This window comes from Strix aluco, chromosome W (assembly GCF_031877795.1).
Source record: "Strix aluco isolate bStrAlu1 chromosome W, bStrAlu1.hap1, whole genome shotgun sequence".
Taxonomy (NCBI): Eukaryota; Metazoa; Chordata; class Aves; order Strigiformes; family Strigidae; genus Strix; species Strix aluco.
In genome coordinates, this window is record NC_133970.1 from 28,076,759 (window position 1) to 28,100,036 (window position 23,278).

Here is a 23,278-nt window from a genome sequence, read left to right on the forward strand (position 1 = left end):
TATGAACTATCATGACAATTTTATCATAATTTGGATTGCAGAAGAGTGGCAATTTGGGTTACCAGGATTTCTCAAGCACTTGAACAATGCTGCTGCACTTGGGATACTAAAAGCCCTATGAAGCACCTACCAGCAAAAGGCAACCTAATAAAGGTTAATATCACTTGAGGAATAAGGGAGTGCTCTTGAAGAGGAAAAAGAAAGTAAGCCCTTCTTTCCTACGACTGAAACCTATTTAATTCAGGAAAGGTGTCATATTGATACAAGGAAATGATCACCTACTTTGCAACTTATTTACTTATAGCAACTTATAATGATTTCTGAATATTGCTTAATAATCCTGCTTGCCCTGACTGTTTTGTGGAAGCTTATCAAGGACTACTGTGTTCATGAAAACAAAGCAGTTTTCTGTGGAAACTTACCAAGAACTACTATGTTCGGCAAAAATAAGAGACATGTCCTTGGAAAGCAGATGTGCTCTAGCAAGTTTATGGATAGATAGCCATATATGGGTGGTAGAAATTAATAGACTGGTGCTTTTAGATAAGATAGAGGTGGTAAACCAGCGGGAACCACTCTTGTTGTTCAAGAAATTGGCTAAGAGAATCTGTGCATGCTCCGAGGAAAAGTACAAGGTGAGGAGGACTGTGAGCCTTCCTCCCAAAGCCCCCCGAAGACGCCCCCCAGGAGGCAATGCGCAGATGCAAAGAGAACATAAACTGCTGACACCAGCCTCTAGAACTAACCCAGCCTTACTTATGCATATGGATATTTGTGTTATGTAATCCAATGAGTATGTATATCCACACTCTAAGTTTTTGGTAAAATGTGCGGTGGGTGTGCAAGCTTTGTGGAGAAATCCCCTTGCACCCTGGTGCCAGAGTAAACATACCTGCTTTATAACTCTCTGAGTTGTAGAGTCTGTTTTCCGCAAATCAATATTAAGCAAAACTCAACAAAATTAAGTATCTGGAGCAGTTTATATATAACAGGCTGTGAAAAGTTGACCTTGGCTAGCTGTCAGGTGCCCACCAAGCCGCTCTATCACTCCCCCTCCTCAGCAGGACAGGGGGAGAAAATACAATGAAACACTTGTGGGTCAAGATAAGGACAGGGATGTCACTCACCAATTATGGTCACAGGCAAAACAGACGCGACTTGGGGAAATTAATTTAATTTACTGTCAATTAAACAGAGTAGGATAATGAGAAATAAGAACAAAACACCTTCCCTCCACCCCTCCCTTCTTCCCGGGCTCAACTTCACTCCCAACTTTTCTACCTCTTCCCCCTGAGCGGCGCAGGGGGATGGGAAATGGGGGTTGTGGTCAGTTCATAACACTTTGTCTCTGCCGCTCCTTCCTCCTCACGCTCTCCCCCTGCTCCAGCATGGGGTCCCTCCCATGGGAGACAGTCCTTCACGACCTTCTCCAACATGGGTCCTTCCCACAGGCTGCAGTTCTTCAAGAACTGCTCCAGCATGGGTCTTTTCCACTGGGTGCAGTCCTTCAGAATGGACTGCTCCAGCGTGGGTCCTCCATGGGCTGCAGGGGGACAACCTGCCTCACCATGATCTTCTCCACAGGCTGCAGGGGAATCTCTGCTCTGGTGCCTGGAGCACCCTCCTTCTTCACTGACCTTGGTGTCTGCAGGGTTGTTTCTCATGTATTCTCACTCCTCTCTCCCAGCTGCTGTTGTGCAGCATTTTTACCCTTTCTTAAATATGTTATCACAGAGGCGCTACCAACATCGCTGACTGGCTCAGCTTTGGCCAGCAGTGGGTCCGTCTTGGAGCTGGCTGGAACTTGCTCTGTCCGACATGCTTGATAAAAATAATCTATATTTTCTGGATGTTTGGCAGCCAGGTGTCTGACAACCTAGGAAAGACCTCCCTTTGCACATGTATAGATCCATCCAGCACATGCAGAAGGTGAAACATCGGGTGTGTCAAACTTGTCAGTGTTGAAAGGTACAACTCAGGCACTCAGGACATGCTTTGTTAGTCTACTTTGTTTAAGGGAGTAGCTGAATCTAGTGGACTTTAAGATCCAAGGGACTTCTCCTCCTCCCAGTCTGTTAGATAAGAGGCTGCTGCTGTTTCATTTCCAGGCCCAGACACTTAACAAGACTGAGTGTACTGGGTGTACATGGCAAGGTTTTGGTACTGGCAGGGGGGGCTGCAGGGGTGGCCTCTGTGGGAAGAGGTCAGGGGCTGCCCTGTGCCAGGCACAGCTGATTCCAGTTGGCTCCGCAAGAGACCCACCACAGGCCAAAGCTAAGCCAATCAGCAAAGTTGTTGGCGCCTCTGTGAAAACATATTTAAGAAAGGGGAGAAAATGGTGGACAGGCAGAAAAGAAGGGGGAAAAAAAGTGTGAGAAACAACAGAGAGAACACCAAGGTGAAAGAAGGAGGAGGACCATGGAGCACTTCCTGCACATCCTGCAGCCCATGGAGGACCCATGCTGGAGCAGATAGATATTCCTGAAGGAACTGCCGCCCGTGGAGAACCCACACCGGAAGAGGTTTTCCTGACAGGACTGTGGCCCATGGAGAACCCACACTAGTGCAGAGGAAAGGTGTGAGAAGAAAGGAGTGGCAGAGAGAAAGTACTGACCGTGAACCTCCCCCATCCCTGCTGGTCTGCTTGGGGAGGGGGGGTGTAGAGGAGTCTGAAGTGAGGGAGTGAACTTGAACCTGGGAAAGGGGGGAGGAAAGGTGGTGTTCTAATTTTTGTCTTTGTTTCTCATCATCCAAATCTATTTTAATTGGCAATAAATTAAAATAATTTTCCCCGAGTCAAGTCTGGTTTGCCTGCGACAGTAATTGGTAAGTGATCTCCCTGTCTTTATCTCAACGCATGAGCTTTTTCATTCCTGTTCTTCCTATTTTCTCCCTCCCATCCCACTGGAGATGGGGGAAGTGAGTGGCTGGGTGGGAGCTTCGCTGTTAGCCAAGACTAACCCACCACACCAAGGAAGTATTCCAAAAATGCAATATATACACACACAAAGTATAGACACAACCAACCCCATAGAGACCCAATCAGGCAGACAGCAATGGCTTTACCAGCACCCACATAAACACCAGCAGCACTCACATAAACAACACAGATCACCCCATCCTGTTCTTCCCTTCCAGTGTCAGAGAGGAGCAAGGGCCATCTGTTCCCTAAGGGACAGGGCACAGAAAACAATAACACAGCCAGCAGGGCAGGGGCCTCGCCAGCTAGGGAACACCCCCACAGTATGCAAGCAAAGTGAGCAGGGCAGACTCAGAGATGGAAGACAGATTAAACCAAGAGTCCAGATCATCAGGCAAGTTCATGTTGATGCACCAGGTCCAAAATACAGCCAAAAAGTTAATCCACAGGTCAGAATCAGAATCAGGTTTGGTGAGAGTAAACAGGGTCAGATACAGCCCAGCGGTTACCAGGCAGGTCCACAGCAATAATATAAGTCTGATGCCAAACCAAGAAATCAGTCTACAAGTCAGGGTCCAGAGTGATCCCAATGGGACTGATAACCAGGCACAAGCAAGGCTGTGGTTGAGCTAGAGACCAATACTCCTGCAACATAGCTCAAACAGAAAGCAAGGGGGCCCAGGCCTGAGTTTAAATGCAGCTCCTGGGGTCATGGACAGAGGCTGTTCAGGTTCTCTTCAGGTTACGGTAACCCTCCCCTGGCATACCTACTTTAAAGCCTGCCTCACTTGGTTAGCAAGCCTGTTTGCAAAAACACTCTTGCCCCACTTTGTCAGATGTATCCCATCCTTGCTCAGTAGCCCTCGCTCCTCAAAGAGGGTCCCATGGCCATAGGAGCCAAAGCCCTGCCTGTGTGACACCGGCCACACAGTCAGGTCTTGACCCACTGGATGAGTCCACTTCTACCTGAGCCTTTCCTCCTCACTGGCAGAATTGAGGAGAATACCACCTGGGTTCCCATGCCCTTCACCCTCACCCCCCCAGAGTTCCGTAGTCACTTGTGAAATACTCCAGGTTACCCCTGGCAGTAACATTGGTACCCGCATGGAAGTGCAGGAAGGGGTAATAATCCGAGGCCCAGACAAGCCTTGGCAGTCCCTTTGCAACATCCCGGATCCTGCCCACTGGCAAGCAAAAAGCCTCCTGAGACATCAGTTTGGGTCAGCAGATAGGTGCCTCTGTCCCCCACGGGAGGGAGTCTCCAACGACTGTCACTTTCCTTTTTCCCTTTGTGCAGACACAAGGTTTGGGCTCAGCTGGCTCTGATGCATACCCTGAAGGGTCTTGTTTGTCCCCACCAGTGCCCAGGGCACTATACCCAGGGCAGTTGCAGGTCTGCAGGTGGAGCAGGAGCCTTTCTTCCATTTGCCAGAAGTCACAAGCTTCTAGCCTTCTCCATCTTGACAGCCACCCTCAGCTACCTGTTTGACCATGGTCTCTAGCCTTCCTTGCTGTGTGTGGCTCAGACTGTTGTCTCTGCAGAGTTTCTGCAAAGACCCTGTCAATCTCCTCATTGTCCTCCCTGATGATTTGCAGCCTGCTCACCGCTTCCTGCATCTCCTTCACCTGGTGACTCAGCACCTCAACCAGAGCACATCTCTCACAGGAGATGCCACCACTGCCCCCAGTCCCACAGAGAGGCCCCAGGCACTCTCTGCAGCCCGAGACCTGGGAAGTGTCGTCCTCCCACCCCGCCCCAACTCTGTTTGGATCGAGTGTGCCAAGGGCATTATCACCAGTCAGTGCTGGGGAGTGTGCCCTGCTTCATGTTGAGACCATCGCTGCACAGTCTCCAAGCAGCCCCACGCAGTCGTCAGCATAAGTGCCTGTCCCCTCTGCACCACGGCCGTGTTAATAACTGCTGTGACAACTACCATGTCACTATCTGCTGCTCTCTGTGAGCCAGATCCTCCCTAATCAGGAGTCAGCCTTTCTGTGTGCAAACTGCTGTGCAAACTGAGAGCAGCCCCTGCAGCGTCCCGGGTGCCCTGCGCCACAAACTGCCCCTGCTAGTGGCCACACCTCTGTTTGCAGCGCTCTGGGCTGCTGCACGCCCTAAGGAGCAACTAAATAACAAAATCATTGCGTGCTTTGTAGAGGCTAGGAATTTCTATGTGTTTGGAAGATGTCATCTTTTTCTTGTACTTGTAGAGATGCTCAGTATACTGAAAGACTGATGGCAGATGCACCAGGTGTAGCTGTTTATTGGTGGTGCATCAATCAAAAGATGTTAATGAGGCCCTACGTTTTAGAAGCATGCTAAACATGAAGAAAAAATGGAAGTGAAATTTACTAAAGTAACTTGACTGTTTTCTAAATTACTGGTGTTAGAAGAGAAAAAATGAAAAAATCTGTTATTCTTGCTCTAAAGCAAGTTACTCTTGCTTTAGTACATATTCCAATATCCCTTTAGAGAGTCATTATTGACTTATATGAAATACAGCTTGACTAAATTATTTGCCTGTCGACTTCATAAATGTAAATTATGAACTGTCGACAAACGTTCTTAAAAATATTATTTATTTACCAAATGTATATCTTTAATACATTGCCTAGGCACCCTCATTTTGGGGGAGTTGTCTTTGAGCAAAGTTTTTCTCAACCTGCTATATAAACTGTTGTTGGATTGAATGTCCTATCAAGCTGATTCACCCATTCCCCAAAGCTTCATTTCAGAGACAAATTGCAGTACTTATTTTGATGAAAATTGCGGTTTTTAGGTTGAATATTTAATTGGCCTGAGGGATTATTTGTGACTTATTTCAGTAATGCTGTCATGATTTCTGGTGATGTAGGAGCTGACTACTGGGAAGAAGAACTTTTTTATAAGTAATACTGTGTTCAGTAAGGATTTAAAGTGTCTATTGTGTTAATTTCCTTTGACTGTGCAGATTGTCCTTGTTTGTTCATCTGACTCGGTTCTTTCTGGGGTGTCCTGTTGCCACAGAACTGGCCTTTCAAGGCCCAGGATGGTGTTTCGAGCGGTGTCATGGTTTACAGGGTATGTTTCTAGCCACCCAATAGTTGCTTCCATGCAGTGCTCGCCTTGGCAAGTTTGTGGCGGTATAGTCAATCTACCAGGCTTCGCTATATTGATATCCCAGGCACCGCCCGCTATTCCAGGGACGCTTTACTCATGTGGCTCGCTTCATTGTGGCGCGTGTTTTACGTTCACGGGTGGGTGGCCTCAATAGTCAGGTCCACCCCTCGATCACGAGTCCATCTGTACGCTGCATCTCTCCCTAGATGTCCTGATGTGTCATGGGCTCTCCAAGCTATGAATAGCTCACCCTTACTTTCACAGTCCAGCTCCACCTGAGCCACTCCAATTCTGGCAGCCTGGTCTACCTGCTTGTTGTTTTGATGTTCTTCAGTGACGCGGTTCTTGGGCACGTGAGCATCTACATGATGTGCCTTTACAGCAAAGTTTTTCTACCCAGGCAGCAATGTCTTGCCACAATGCAGCAGCCTAGATGGGTTTACCTCTGCACTGCCAGTTGGTCTGTTTCCATTGCTGTAGCAGGGTGTTTGCCACCATCCATGAGTCTGTACAGAGATGGAGTACTGGCCACTTTTCTCATTCAGCAATCTCTAGGGCCAGCTGGATGGCTTTCACTTCTGTAAACTGATTCAACTTGCCTTCTCCTTCGACGGCTTCAACGACCTGTTGTGTCATTGCTTTCCACTTCCGATGGTTTCCTACAACATGACAGGATCCGTCGGTAAACAGAGCATATTGCCTTTCACCTTCTGATAACTCATTATATGGTGGCGCCTCTTGGGCACGAGTCACCTCCTCGGGCGATGCACCAAAATCTCTGCCTTCTGGCCAGTCCACGATCTCTTCCAGGATTCCTGGGCGGTTGGGGTTCCCCATTCGAGCCCGTTGCATGATCAGCGCTACCCACTTACTAATCGGCATCTACTGTTCTTTGACGCACAGCAACCCCACAACAGAGGGTTGAATGGCTCTGAATGGCTGGCAAGGTAGACAGCTGTTTAGTCTTCTCTGTATCCACAGCGGCTACATGAAAGGCCCACTGGTACCCTTTTGTGCCCTTGAGGTACCCTCTCCTGAGGTAGTCTATGCCGTGGATGCACGGAGCCTCCGGGCTGGTAACAATGGGGTGCTTTTGCCACTTGTTCCCTGTTAGTCTCACCTCAGCCTCCAACACAGACAACAACTGGGATCCCTGTCAGTCCAGAAATCCAGATGTGTTCCGCCCCCTTGTACCCCAATGGCATCAGGGTACACTGTGCACTAGTGTCCACCCAGAGCCTTATACTCCCGTGGGTCTGATGTGCCAGGCCATCGAATCCATACAGTCCAGTACACTCCGTCATCCCTTTCCTTTGCCTGGCTGAAGGCAGGGACCCTCTATTCCTCATTGGAGTATTCACTGTCTGACCCCTGTGGTGTCAGACCAGAAGTCCTTTCACCAAAATCAAGAGGAGAGGCGTTCTCAGTCCTTCTTCTGCATCTGGGGGATTGCTGGTCGCCAGTTGCCTTCTACCGTCTCAACAGCACCTGGAACAAAAGCCTTCTTGGATGGCCTCTTCTTAGCAGCTGTCTTCCCCTGCAAGTCACATATGTGGGCTTCTAGCTTTGAGGTGGGCTCACCATCCCACTTCCTCGTGTTCCTCCCCCTGGTCATGCAGGATGATCCAGAGGGTGCCACGCAGCATGCGCCTGGGGCTCCCTTTCCCTCTGGCCAGGAGAGGCTGGCTCCGTGGGGTGCCCCTGACAGCCGAGATGCTGGCCCATGGAGATGAGGAGGATGAGAGATTCTCTTTGAAATGCTGGAGCTGGTGGGACAGTCTCTCCACAGTTGGTGTATTGAAGTCTGGCCACTCCATCATTGTCAGGGTGTTGGAGTACAACACCGGTGCATTCCGGACAAACCTCCTCCACATGGCCCGTGTACACTGGATGTCATCCAGATCTTTGGAGACCTGTTTTCTGTCCAGGTCCACTGTAGACAACTTCCACCAACGTTAATTCTCTCAGATACTGGATGCCTTCCTCAGTAATGGTCCACTTCCCTCGGTAATTTACAAGATCATCCTTGAGGGGATATCTCACCTTCACACTTGACAGGAGCCACCTCCAGAGGCTGAGAATTGTCACCTCTCTTCCAATTTCTTTGTCAATTTGCCAGTCCCTAGCTAGGGATACCAGCTGCTGGGCCTCCTTACCCTCTAATTCCTGACTGTTGGCCCCAGTATCCTTGCATCAGAGCAATCAGGCAGCAATCCGCTCACCTGGCTGAAGGCCGTAATCTTTCCGCAGATCTCAAAGTTCACTCAGGGTTAGGGACCATGTGGTTTCTGCCTCTTGGGTGAAGTCTGTCACTTCCTCCTCCTGTTTCTTTGTTGAAGAACCAGCTTCCTGATCAGAGCCTTCCTCCTCCTCCTCTCTTACTAATCAATGGTATGGACCTGTCAACCTCCACAGCCAGTGTTTCTTTTTGACTACTGGGGCGATTACTGTAGTTGGGGTTTGGGTCCCTGTCTCAACAATTGTGTCCTCAGATGTAAAGGCCCTCCTTCCCGTGCTCCTCTGATGGTGCTGAACAGAGGCTCAATAGGCACAGGCCATGCCCCAGTACAGCGCTAGGAGCTGCTGGGTCTCATTGGGGTAGGCAAGGCACCCTTCTGTCAAGTGGCGCACCGATTCAACGGGATTACGTGCCTGTCCAGGCATAAAATCCCAGGCTATCAGAGGTGATAACCACCTTAGGCATCTGCCCAAATCCTCCCACACACCCTGCCACTCAGGGATCGACCGCCTCAGGGCATGTCGACCGCCATTGCAGGGGGGGTTGGACTAGATGACCTTTAAAGGTCCCTTCCAACCCAAACTATTCTGTTTCTCTGTGGCCTCACCAACAAGGTATTTCCTCTTATGCCAGGATGAAACCAGGTTCCACGTACTCAACAAAAAGCCAATGATGTTTGTTAGATAACAGAATCAAACAGCTTACATAAAGATGTACAAGAACCTCAGGAGCCCGTGTCCTTGCCTGTCCCTTCTGAACAGTTTATAGCCATCGATTGCAGGGCTCCAGTCGTGGGGTCATGGACAGAGGCTGTAGGTGTAGGCAAAAGGTGAGGCTGCTCAGGGCCCTGACAGGATTGATCAGGATTAAAGTTCACTAGTGGAACATACCCTCACTCTTGATTCATGGACACACTCCCATTTGCAGGTGCCTTGAACAGTGGCATGGACTTGAGGTCCCAGTAGCTACCCAGTAGCCATGCCCAGACCCTGGGCCCTTTACCCAGTCACGGGCCATGGGAATTTCCAGATGTTCTCCTACTTGCCGGCTAAGTCCAGCTTGCAGTTTGTTAGCAGAACATATACGTACGCTTACAGACACACACAGAATAGAGATCGAGCTCACACAGAAAAGAGTTAGGAACAGAATTTAATAAGAAGATGGGACAGACTGCAGTGACTGCACGCAGGACTTGCCCAGACAAGCATACTGACATGCTTACACACAACCAGCTCCTTTTATTCTCCCCTTCTCTCCATTTTCCCATGCTTGTTCTTCCTCCACCCACCTTAATCCCTCCCTTTCTCCACCTCAGTCTCCTCCCAAATAAACAACCCAACTCTAAATACTTTTTCCCCCATTGGTCCCAGTTTTGCTACATATTAACCTATATTTGGTATGTCTGATACCAGTTCCTAGGCACTCTCGGCCATGTATGCTATTAGGTTCCACTCCCCAAAAGGTCCCCAATGCTCCCTGTCAGGTGTCTGTGAAGTCTGGCCTTTTCTCACATCACTCGCCTTTAACCACCTGTGCCATCCCTCACAGAGCTGCCTGTAACTTTTGTAAGCTTAGAATCATAGAATGGTTTGGCTTGGAAGGGACCTTTAAATACCATCTAATTCAGCCCCCCGCCATGGGCAGGGACACCTTTCACTAGATCAGGTAGCTCAAAGCCCCGTCCAACCTGACTTTGAACACTTCCAGGGAGGGGGCATCCACAACTTCTCTGGGCAGCCTGTTCCAGTGTTTCACCACCCTCACAGGAAAGAATTTCTTCCTTATGTCCAATCCAAATCTACCCTCTTTCAGTTTTAAACCATTGCCCCTTGTCCTGTCACTACAGGCCCTGGTGAACAGTCTCTCTCCATCTTTCTTGTAAGCCCCCTTTAAGTATTGAAAGGCCGCAATAAGGTCTCCCCGGAGCCTTCTCTTCTCCAGGCTGAACAACCCCAACTCTCTCAGCCTGTCCTCATAGGAGAGGTGTTCCAGCCCTCTGATCATCTTCGTGGCCCTCCTCTGGACCCACTCTAACGGGTCCATGTCTTTCTTGTGCTGGGGGCCCCAGAGATAGACACAGTACTCCAGGTAGGGTCTCACGAGAGTGGAGTAGAGGGGCAGAATCACCTCCCTCAACCTGCTGGCCACGCTTCTCTTGATGCAGCCCAGGATACGGTTGGCTTTCCGGGCTGTGAGCGCACATTGCTGGCTCATGTCCAATTTTTCATTCCCCCAGTCCCTGCCTTGAGTTTCGGGGGCTTGAGAGATCTGGGAAGAGAGATTACCATTGAAAACTGAGAGGAAAATATTACTGAGTACCTCAGCCTTCTCCATGTCAGTTGTTACCAGCTCTCCCGCCCTATTTATTGGGGGTGGGGGAGTGCGCATTTTCTTTAATCTTCCTTTTCTGGCCAATGTACCTGTAGAAGCCCTTGCTTTCCTGATCCCATCCCTACACCTCTGGGTAGTGTCCCTATATTCTTCCCAGGATACACATCCCTGGCTCGACTGCCTGTGCATTTCCTTCTTGCACTTTAGTTTGACCAGGAGGCCCTTACTCAGCCATGCTGGTCTCCTGCCTTCCTTGCTTGATTTCTTACATGTGGGAATCGAGAGCTCTTATACTCTAAGAATAATGTCCTTGAAGAGTTGACAGCTCTGTTCAGCTCCTTTATCCGAGGGCAGTTTCCCAGGGGGTCCCATCCACTAATTCCTTGAACAACTGAACATTTGCTCTCCTAAAATTCAGGGTCCTGACTCTACTCTTCACCTGGCCCATATCCCTTAAGATCATGAACTCCACCAGGGCATGATTACTGCAGCCCTGGCTGCCACCAGTCTTGACCTCTCCAATGAAATCATCTGTGTTGGTAAGCAACAGGTCCAGTAACTCTCCTCCTCTGCACAGGCTGTCTATCACCTGGATTAAGGAGTTATCCTCGACGCACTCCAAGAGTTTCCCGGACCGCCTACAGCTTGCTGTGCTGCTCTTCCAGCGGATGTCAGGGTGATTGAAGTCCCCCAGCAGGATCAGAGCCTGCGAGCGTGCTGTTTCCCGTAGTCGAAGTAAGAATGCTTTGTCAACAGGCTCCCCTTGCTCGGGCGGCCCGTAGTAAACACCAGCCACGAGGTTTCCTTTGTTGGCTTGGCCCCTAATTTTTACCCATAAGCTCTGTTTTTCAAAGACAGCTCTGTGCAGTCAATCCATTCTTTTACGTAGAGGACAACACCCCCCCCCCCCCGCCCCTCCTTCCTTGCCTGTCCCTTCTGAACAGTTTATAGCCATCGATTGCAGGGCTCCAAGTCGTGCGATTCGTCCCACCGCGTTTCGGTGGTAACGATCAGATCGTAGCTTTCTAGCTGCACAGTGGCTTCCAGCTCCTCCTGCTTGTTACCCATGCTGCGTGCACTGGCATTGAGGCACTTCAGCTGGGCTACCTACCTTGTCACCTTTTTAGAGGAACACACCTGAATTCCTTTGAGGCATTTCACAGGTGTTTCCCTGTTGGCTCCTAATACATCAGCAGCCCCTGGCTCTTCTCTGTTGCTCAAACCCGCATCCCCTTACCCCGCTAAATCTAGTTTAAAGCTCTCCGTATCAATGGCTGCCTTTAAGCTTAAAGTGTCCATGTTGATTTACCAATTCAAATTATATTCGTAACAGAGTTACAGATTAAAAAGGCTTTGTTGTTATACCACTGATTAACATTCTTCTTCTGAATGCCTTAGTTTTTCTTTGAACCCCTCTGCTATTGTCAACATCTTTAGTTCATCAGGTATAAATAGGATGGTATATAAAATAACTGATATAGTCCTCAAGGGTTTATACTCATAATTATTTGCCTTTTATTCTCTACAAGGCTGGGAAGTCTATTGTCCAAGTGTGAGCGTCACAGTCTAGAAAGATGCATTTGGGAGGAACGATCACAGGAGACTTACTTCTTTCTGGCTCTAATATTTTTTGGCTTGAAGAACATGGCTTCTTTGTAGCTAGTCTCAAGAAGTAGCTGCAGATGGGGAAACCTCAATAATGTCTGTGTCTCAACTGCATTTTCAGGAGGAGGAAGTTGCAAATCACTTTAAGCTAGAAATAATTGAAATGCCTAAGGTTACATAGGGATGTTTTCCTGCGGTTTCCTTACAGAAATACACGCTCCTTATGTTTAAAATAGGTCAGCAGGCTGACTTAAAACAAGGTGGAGCTTTATTATTTGTTTATTATATGTTTATATTTTAAAAAGGTATACTTTTATTATTGTGGGAGTTGAGAATAAAGATTTAAATGGGATGCCGGGATTTTACATGGGGGAAAAAAAGGAAAGGGTTGAATTTTTTGATGTTTTTATTTTTTTCAGGGAAGCGCGTGAAAAGTAAGAAGAAATGTGATATATACCTTATGCATTATATTCTTACCTTTCACCCTCTATCTCTCGGTAAAATTGTTAGTTTAGGAACTGCCTTCATTTGTACTTCAAATTACCTAATGATTGCTTCAGTTTAAATACCGATGATTAATATCATTCATGTTGTTTTGTTTATAGATGCTGGTCTTTGGGTGTAGTAAGAATAAATAGCCATCTCTGTCACTGTCTTGCTGCTTGATTAAGGCTATAAATTAAACCATACACATCTGTGGCAAATTAAACTGCCCTCATTTTCAAAAACTGTAAACACATAATACAGCCCCTGAAGCAATTCCGCCTTATAAATTTATCCCAGAAAAATGAGTTTTATATATGTATCAGTACAGAGCCTGCTTATTAAACATTTTGGAAATGCACAGTTCTCTTGCATACATCATAGTGTGGTAAAACAAGTTTGTTCATGCCCTGAGGTTGGCTGCTATGTTAACGTGTTATCTTTTGGGCTCAATTTTTCTGGGTTTTTTTGTTGTTTGTTTGGTTTTGGGTTTTTTTAAAGGGACATTTAGATGGTCTTTAGAAGGTAAATTTCCTTCTTTGTGTAAAAAAATTAGAAGGAAAGGATGTTTTTCAAATAAAGTAAAACTAAAAATACATCTGTGAAGCATTCCTGGTAAAATGTTATTTCCGAAATGAGCATGAAAGTAGTTCCCCCAATTTGATTTTACAGCTATTGAACCTATTCTGAGCATTTTTAGAATTAACTTTAAGTTTTTCGTCTTAAGAGTCTTCTTCCATATGCCTTATCTTCTTCACTTGGTATGGCTCCATAGCAGTTCTGTTGCAATAATGTTTTCTTATACTCGGTGCGCAGTGTACGAAGGTGTTCCTTAAGAGTGGGGGGGGGGGGAGGGGGGAAGAGGAGGTGTTTAATACTATTTTAATCCAGTTAATATTTCAAAGAAAATAACTGTTTATACACTACAGTTTTTAAAAGAATGCCTATGTAACTGAAGCGATGTATACCTCAGTGGTTTGAACTCGACTCACAGGAAAAATCTTGTATTGCTGAAGTAATATGTATTTAATTAGTTGAAGGCTTGAGAAAATATGTTAGGATAATGAATTAATGAAACATGCTCTACAATAGAGTAGTTACATAACCAGCACTACTGTGAGCACAGAAAGGAGAAGAGTCATGAGAGACTTCTGCTTCTTGCAGTTGAAAGATTTATGGAAGCACCAGTCTCGCTTGGTTATGATAGCAGCCCTGTTAGACTCGGAGAGCCCATCTCCCTCCCCCCTCCTTTCTCAAACACTGAAGGATTCAGCAGCAGTGCAGGTCAAAAAGAATCAGGGTTAAGTAATAATTCCAATTTGGAAGTCCAGGAAGATCTTAAAATCTGATTGTGGGCTATTATTTTAAGTATATGTGCTTATTTTAGTCATAAAGAACAATTCCATGAAGCAAGAAAAAGTTCAGTGGAAATAGAGATTAAGCTAATTTGTAGGTTAAAAGAAAAAAATCAGCCTCAACTTTTAAAAATATATTTTTTACAAATTGTGCTCATAGCAGATCTTATTAAGAGTAGAGGAATAAAACACTTAAAGCACAACACTTGAATGACTGAACGTTGCTCTAACTTACCCAAGCCCAAACCAGTTGAAATCAGCAGCGTAGGGTTTTTTCCACTGACAGTTAAGTAGTTTAGTCAGTTTTCCTTTTTGTTCTTAACCAGGATTATAGAAAATAAATATTCATTATCAAATTTTCCTTTTAGATAAACGAATTGGTGGATGCCCGTGATGTCAGCATTGGAGCCTGGTTTGAAGCTCATATAGAAAATGTTACTCGAGCAACAGAAGGACGTAAGAATGGTAAAGCTCAAGCAAAGAGTGGCAATTCCTACAAAAGGACTACTGGAAGCTTAAGTCAAGATCATTCTAGAGAGAATGCAAATTTTTTGGACAGTACACCATCCACATCTTACTCAGACTGCGCAGACACTGATGAAGAAGCTATTTATCATATCAAGTATGATGAGTAAGTGCTTCTGATATTATTTTGAGGACATATGTTATGATTTGGTGTGTATAAACAAAGAATTTTGTTGAAGAAACTTGGAATCAAAGAGAGCAAGTTCAATATTGCAACCAAAGAAAGAAACATTAAAAAGCCATAATGTCTTTCAGTCAGATATAATGAATATCCTGAGAGTAACGAGGGGTTTTTTTCTTTTATTCACAAATTCCTGTGAAGCATGAACTTTATCTCGACTTTATGAAACTCAGAATCCCTATCTCTAAGGAAAGGAAACTATGCACTGGATTTTTCTGTACTTGTTTTTCTATGTAAAACGTAAGTTAATATTTTCTTTAAAACCTACTCTGCTCATACTCAGTTCCTCCCATTGAAGTCTAAGCAAGTGTTTCATGGGAGCAAATTCTGGTGCTTGAATTGTTTACATTTTGTTTTAAACGTAATATTTACGCATGAAATGACAGGTCTGCATTTCACGTAGAGGTTTCTTGTAGAGAATCTGGTCACTGGGGACATAAAATCAGTTCCGAGCTGAAGTGAGGGTACAAAGGGATTCTTTATTTTTATTTTTTAAAATCTGTGGTACAAGCAAATTTCAGAACCTACGACAGCTGTGCTAGAGTAGAGGCTTTGTGCCATAAACTCAGTGGGATTTGCAGGGATTTCTCATCACCAGCTTGTGCACCGATGCATTCACATAAACTGGATCCCAGGTTTTTTTAACGATGCCTTAATTTGCTGAAGCAGCTAACTAAGCTTCTAAACCAACGGCATCAATGAGAATTTTTTTATTACAGAGAACAACAAAAATATCGCACTTTGGCACGTGAGATTAAAGGTAAAGGAGCATACGTTTACTTTGCACAGAAGCATATTCAGTATTAGTCTTGTTGAAGATAAAAAAATATTTTGAAAACTTGAATTTAAGTATCAATCACAAGTTTTGTTGTTTTTAATAATTACAATTTAAACCGGTTTTGCTAGGGAAAAAACAAGAATGTTGAAGACTCAAGCTGAACATCTTTTAGCTGCTCTTGGCAAGACTAGTTACAACTTTTCTTTATATACTTACCTTGGAGGATAATACAGCTTTTGTCTGAATGTAAAGTTCAAATGCAGTTTTACATCTGCAATCATCAATTTTTTTATCTGCAGATATGTTTGTCCACACACACACACACAAATAGATAGCTACGGTGTTGAAAGCAAAAATTTACTTTAAAAAATATCGAAATACTTAACTTCAGAACTTTCTCACAACTTTAGTCACCCCGTATCATTACGGTTGGACTAGATGATCGCTGCAGGTCCCTTTCAACTGAACTATTCTTAAAAAAAAAATAATAATAATTGTCCCTAAAATGATAGATATGCATCATGGTATGCTTTCAAAGACCTGGTTCTAAGACTGGTTAATTGTGTAACATCACAGAAGCATTTAATTGAGCAAAGGGCAAAAATTTGAGAGAGAGTGTGTTTGTAATTACTGGAGTTAAATTATGCTCCTCTTTTGTAGATAGTGTCATTTTATGCAAGTTAGAGATTCGAGGGAGAAGCCACCTGTGAAGTAGAAAGTATAGTTAAGCAGATCTGACTTGCATAGGTGTACCTATGCTTACAAGATGTCAGTTTTACTTCATGTGTTCCTTAAGATCTAGCATTTCCAGTAGATGCAGTCACCTCAGTCTTCTTATAACACGATCTGTCACAGGTTTGTGTTCTTAGCCAGTGACCATCTTAAAACATTAGGTCTTATCTAATTTTGTTTACGTCATGGTCATTTACTTGATGGGCCCGAAACATTAGAAGTTTGAGCTTACAGGGAGAAAAGTTATTTTAAAACTTTCTAGCAAGCAAGATCTATGCATTTATCAGCTAACAGAGACTTCGGTAAAAGTTAAGGACCTACATATGACAAAACACAAGGCGTCATTTGTGACACTTTGTATGTACCTTTCAACATCCCCCTTCTTTGTTCTTTGAGTGGTAGTTAACATGCACATTCACATGGTGGGTGGTTGCGCATGCACTCACAACGCTGGCTTCAGACATTAGTCTTTTTGCCTTTTTGGTATCTGTAGAGCACACGTATCAAACACAAGGGAGGAAGAATACATGGATAAATAGGGTATTGTGTACTGTGTGTCCTTCAGTTCTCAGTTTCAAATGTTCTTATCCTATTTGTCATCGCTTTGTGCTTGTTCTTTGAGGTTCATATTCTACTGTTAGTTTCTTCTGTGCATGGCTGCTGTTCCTGGATGCTTCGGTTTGGGCTAGGCTGTGTGACACCAATCCACCTTGACAGCCTTTTCTTACCAAGCCTTTTCTTACTGTGTTCTTCAATGAAGTAGCTCATTTCTCCTTCCTTCTATCCCCTACAGCAGATGATTTCACCCCGGATGAAGGGCTTTAAGCTCCTTGCCCACAACAGGAGCATTCCTGCCAGAGATGGAAGCAGTTGCTTTTTCTGCTTTGGGAAACTGCATGTCTCTGACAAGCAACCTGCAGATGGAGACCATAAGCCTGGTGCCCATAAAGCCATCAAAATGTCTTTCTTACATTATGCAGAAGACTATGGGGCTTGCCTCTGACACAGATTGACAGCTGCTCAGATCCTCACTGAGATCATCTCAGTATCTAGACTGGTTCTCCTTCACTGCTTGTATTATTATCCAGCGTAGAAAAACTGTCCACCAAGAAGGCTACAGCTGAAGGACAAGTCTGTTGTAATGTTTTGAGATGGGGTTGGGAACATGGAGTAGACCTACGCTTTGTTTCTGAGACTTTGTGTTGCGGCAAAGTTCATTTGATACCCAGCTGTTGTGGCAGGTCCGGTCTGATAATGCATACGCACAAAAAGGGGGCGGGGGGAATCAAACGCTCATTTTCTTTCTGTTTACATCTGGAACTGACTACTCCATGATGTTTTTTCAGGAGATACTGGAAAGCTATTCACCCTTGATCTCAACATGAAGCCCTCCACTGTCATAGATCTAGTTCTTAGTCTATTTCTCCTAGCTGTCTTCAAACCCCAAAGATCCCACAGGTCTCCACTTAAACGGAGATCTAGAGCTGGGGATTTTGGGGTTTTTTGTTTGAGTTTTTTTTCCAGTTGTCCCATTAGTATTGACACTGGTCAATTCAAGAGCAAGCTGAATGTTGTCCGACAATATATCTCGCACCTCTGTAGCCGAGAACCTTAATCAGCTTTATTTATACTGGAGCATGATTGTGTTTTTCCTGGGGGTGGAAGGAGAAGATCATGCTAAGAAGTCCTACCAACCTCCTTGTAGGTATTGGAAGGCTGCTATTAGCTGCCACCATCACCATCCCCCCCGACAAGTTTTTCCTTCACCTGACTGAACAAGCCCAGTCCCCCAGCCTCTCCTCACAGAGCACATCTTGACGGCCATCTTGCCAGCCCTCCACTGGGCTAATGCCAGCTTGTCAGAATCTTCCTTGCATTGTGGGACCTAAACCAGATAGAATATTCTAGATATGATCTAACAAGCGCTGAGTAAAGGGAAACAGTCACTTCCCTCAATCTGTTGTCTATGCTCCTGTTGACACAGCCCAGGATGCTGTTAGCCTTCTTTGCTGCCGGGGCTCACTGCTGGCTCGTGTTCAGCTTGCTGTCTACCAGGACCCCCAGGTCCTTTTCTGCAGAGCTGCTACCCAGCCAGTCACTCTACAGCCTGTATTGTCACAGGGGGCATAGCGGGTTGACCCTGGCCAGCAGCCAAGTACGTACCCACAGAGCCGCTCGCTCACTCCCCTCTCCCAGAGGATGGGGAGAAAGTAGAAGTCAGGCGAGAAAACTTGTGCATCGAGATACAGTTTAAAAGGCAAAGCAAAAGCTGCGCACGCAAGCCAAGCAAAAAGAGGAGTTCATTCACTTAATTCCCATCAGCAGGCAGATATCCAGCCACTTCTTGGAAAGCAGGGCCTCGGCACACATAACGGTTGCGGAAGACAAGCACTGTAGCCACAAACATTCCCCCCCTTCCTCCTCCTTCCCTGAGCTTTTATTGCTGAGCACGATGTCACACTGCATGGAATATCCCTTTGGTCAATTCGGGTCAGCTGTCCCGGCAGTGTCTCCTCCCAACTGCTTGCACACACCCAGCCTACTTGCTGCAAGGGCAGAGTGAGAAACAGAGGCCTTGATGCTGCGCAATTGCTGCTCGGCAATAGACAAAAGAGCAGTGTGTTAAGAACGCTGTTTTGGTCACAAATCCAAAGCACGGTTCTATATGGGCCTGCTATGAAGAACGTTAACTCCATCCCAGCCAGACCATGTACAGGGAGGTTAAGTCCATCTCAGGACTAACACCTCACAGTTTATTCCTTTAGCACAATACATTGCTTTCTGTTCACCTCCCATTTAATTACAACACCTGTGCGTCTCTTATCTGTCCTGGTTTCAGCTGGGATAGAGTTAATTTTTCTTTCTAGTAGCTAGAATAGTGCTGTGCTTTGGATTCAGTATGGGATTTGGTATGAGAAGAATGTTGATAATACATTGATGTTTACAGTTGTTGCTAAGAGATCAAGGAGTCTCCAATTCCCCATGTCCTGCCTGTGTGCAGGTGTACAAGAAGCTGGGAGGGAGCACGGCCAGAGCACCAGACCCAATTTAGCCAATGGAATATTCCATATCATATAATGTCATGCTCAGTATATAAAGGAGGGACGTCCAGGAAGGAGGGGGTTCTCTCTTGCAGAGGCCTTGATGCTGCGCAATTGCTGCATGTAACTTCTGTTGTCTCTTGAGGATTACCATAGGATTTTGAAAGAAAGTCAATAAATAAGAAAACACCTTTACTAACCATAGTTCTATTTAGTAATATTTTTTTATTCAGGTTTTACTGACATGGATTCTTTAGTGAAAGTGAGAAAACTGAAGATTTTACAGTATTTTCTTAGTTCTTGAGCCTTTTTAAGATTATGGTTTTTTCTCTTGTATTAGCTTGATTTACATAGCCCTGCATATTCCCATTTACTGCTATCTCAGTTACATACTCATCCTGTATATTTGAGAGGTTAGGTTTTAATTTAACATTGTGGTCATTCATATAAGTAACATGTTTAAATATAGGATGAAAACTGACATGGAGTAAGTAGCAGTACCTAAATTTAATCTGTTTTCTCTATGGTTATTTTGGTTTGTTATTTAGGACAAGTGAATGGAAAGGAGAGAAATAGTCTAGATGGTGGAGGTCATAAGATGGAAAATATACTATTTTTTTGTGGAATTACAGTATTAGATATATCTGAGGTCAGAGGTTTTCTATAAAAGTACAATTTATTCCTTACATGATGTAATGAGGAACAGCATTATAGTGCTTGATGTACTTAGAAATTATGCCAAAAGTGTGAGTTAGCCTCAGTTTCAAAGGCTTGTGTCAAATGGTGTTCCAGTTATAAAAAAGTATCTGGATGGTCAATCTGTGATGTTGGGTATGGACAAATATGAATGCTAGCTGCTTCTCTCCTGTGTCCCACTGAATATAAATATTGGTGTGCCTTAGCCTATTGAAAGGATTACTTAGACCAGGCTTAAGGTGAGTAGTAACAACTGTAAAAGCCTCTGCACCTGGTAATCTTTTAATAATGAGACTACTTGCATGTCGGGCAGAAATTGTGAGACCTAGAGGGGGAAGATATATTCAGTTTACATACTTTTTCCCCACGTATCCGTAAAGTTAGAGCACCCCATTACTAAAAGTTGTAGAATAAATAGATGGAGAAGTCATGTAAACAGTGTGGTTTTTGCAGTGCATAAGAACATCCTTGGTTTTTATCCTTGATCCAGCTTCTAGATAAGAGAGGTATTGATTTAGACTAAAACCAGATGAATGTCTTCATTATTCAAGTAGGCTGGCTTTTTAATTTCATGAGGTGAATGGTTAAAAGGTTACATGTGGGGTTTTTTTCTAAAGAAAATATTACAATTATACTTTCCTCAAACTATGTCACTTTGAATTTATCCTTTTTTGTAAATTGGGAACTTTTTTCTTAAATTGATGATGCTCTCTGATATCAGATGCATGACTGTGCTGGAAGAGAGGAAGGTAAAAAATGACTGTAACTTCTCATATAATGACTTCAGGGCTAACTTGGCATCTAGAGAAAAGCATGGAATAATAAGGATGAATATTGTTCCTTTACAGTTCTCCTGTGGTCTGGAAGTTCAGAAATCAAGCACAAATGAGTGAAAAGAAGGGCTCCCAAGTGTGCTTTGTTTTTATTAATTTTCTTAATAAACTCCTGGAAGACATATAGTTCAGAGCTGATAGAAGAGTTGTAAAAAAAAAAAAAACAAAAAAAAACAAACTTTCAAAAGCCTGATTGCTTGGCAGTTGGAAGTTCCATTCTAGAATTTGCATGATTTCTAGGAATTTTTTTCTGTGACCATCTGAAAAATAATTCATTTCAGAAGAAATTCTGTCCTCAAAATAGACCTTCAGATATGCACTTGGAAGCAGCATCCATTAGAGAGGCATTGTCGCGGATGATAATATTTGACACGGTTATGATTTAGCAGCAATTCAAGATTTATTAATGGTGTGAGGTCGATCAAAAGGTTGAATTTTAGCAGCACTTAATGATTGACCAATTTAAAGATTAACAAGGTGATTTGGTAGAATATGTTATAATTAAAACAGTGACTTAATTACAGATTTGAGAATGACAAGTTCACGCTAACTTACTATAAGGTACCTTAAATCAAAATATATATATGTGTATATATATATAAGTGCAAAACATACACACAGACAGACAGACAAAAATATTTGGATCTAGTGAAATATGTAGACACCCACACTCGTGAAGGCAAATGTGCATGTATAAGCACAGAAATAGGTAGAGAGGTGGATGGAAGAGGCTAGTCTGTAGTTAAAATTTCCCTCTTCTCGAGTTTAGAGTAAATACTCACAATGTATTGGCATTCCTCAACGAGCGATAATTGAGTCTCGAGAAGTCTGACTTTGCCCTGGCCCGTAGTTGGCTTTGTCGGTAGACGGTCTTTAAATCTCAAGGACTCTGTGCCTGAGAGGCATCCCAACTCAGGGGAGATGCTGGTCACAGCCCGCTGCAATCCAGGAGAGCTCAAAGGGTCTTGCTTAGGGTTGCTATTTATAGGGTCCAAGATAATTGACTTTCATCAGGTACTTTTCCATTTCAGCCCAACTTGGATGATGAAATACTCTGGTACTTTCCACCAGTTGCACAGGCCCAGAACTTGATAGATCTTGAAGCTCTGGTATCACCTCCTTTGGGCCACAACCCAAGTACGGATGTACTAGGCTGTCAGGAGGTGATTGATTGTCATTACCGTTCCCAAGTGGTAGGGGAGGCAGGAGCCAGGTGCGCTAAGGGGGTGCCTTAACACCCTGGTCCGTTGCTTTTCCCGATCCATCTTGGGTTGGTATGTGGCCTGGCGGGGGGGAATCGCACCAAGCACCAAGTGGCCCAAGAAAGGTGGGGAGTTGCACCACCACAGCTATGTAAAAGGACTCTTGAAACATCAATCATCTTGTGAAAACATGAAGTCAAAACTTCTTTACAGCATTCTACACATGGAACCGGAAAACTAGATTCTGAGAGGGAAAGTTTCACCCATTTTTAAGCGTTCTTTCCCTCCAAAGGAATGTTTCTCAACTTAAGTCTCTGAGTAGGCAGTAACAGAAGAAACTCAGTGATAACGACCTTCTTTTTTCTTTTCTGGAGAACAGTTATTTTCTCTTCTGTCTATAAAATGGGATAATTTGGGTGCCTGGTATTCATGCTGCCCAACAATCTTCTTTAGATTCTTTTCGTTGGATGCGTCTCAGAACAAGAGATGGAATAGCTGTTAAGGATAAAAAGGCTCAAAGTGCGTCAATAATACATCGTGAAAGATTCTTTTCAGAGTTCTTACTGGGATAAGAAAGATGGCACAGAACTGAAGCTGGGACAACACAACTCTTAGTGTTGAGTGACTCTTATGTACCAGAAATGCTATAAATCACACTTGTTTAAATCATTTGCTTGATAATGACATTAGAATCAATGTATATTGGTTATCTTTCTAGCCACACTTACATATACTGTTTACAGTTAGTTTTCAGTAGATTTTTCTACTGTGTACATAAACTATATTTCTACTTTGTTTTTATCTATCATCTTCTTTAGTATTCTGACTTTTAAGTCCTGTTTCAATTTTGGAGTTAAAGTAAACTGGTTCTCCCTCCACTATATGCTACTTTCTCTTTTTCAAATTTCTTTCTGTTCTTCAAATAATTCTGCAAAAAGTTTTATTGTAAGATAGGGGCTAGGTCCAATCAGTATATTAAACACATCTGTTTTAGTTTTTGGAAGTCCGTTGGACTATAATGCTATGTCATTATCCAAGCTCTGCAATAAAAAGTAAATTATCTTACAGTCACTTTATGCATCATTATTATCTGTAGATGAATCTGTTCTATTGCTTCTGTGCATATTTTAATTCACGGTAATTATTTTGATTATCACATAGTTGTAGAATAGTTGTTCCTTTGAAGGAAAACTTCAAGACAAAAGGTAAACACAAAAAACAAAGTAAAAAAAAAATTTTAAAACCGTGAAAAGTTAT

General features: G+C 44.1%; 1 protein-coding gene across 1 annotated transcript in view; it reads left to right on the forward strand.

Annotated features, from left to right (window-relative positions):
* The first annotated feature begins 12,289 nt into the window (after positions 1-12,289).
* LOC141917603 (E3 ubiquitin-protein ligase UHRF2-like) overlaps positions 12,290-23,278 on the forward strand; it is a 76,495-nt gene continuing 65,506 nt past the window's right edge. The window contains exons 1-2 of the mRNA XM_074810943.1: positions 12,290-12,367; positions 14,402-14,664. Coding sequence (XP_074667044.1) covers positions 12,290-12,367; positions 14,402-14,664 — 341 coding nt within the window. The remainder of the gene's footprint in view (positions 12,368-14,401; positions 14,665-23,278) is intronic.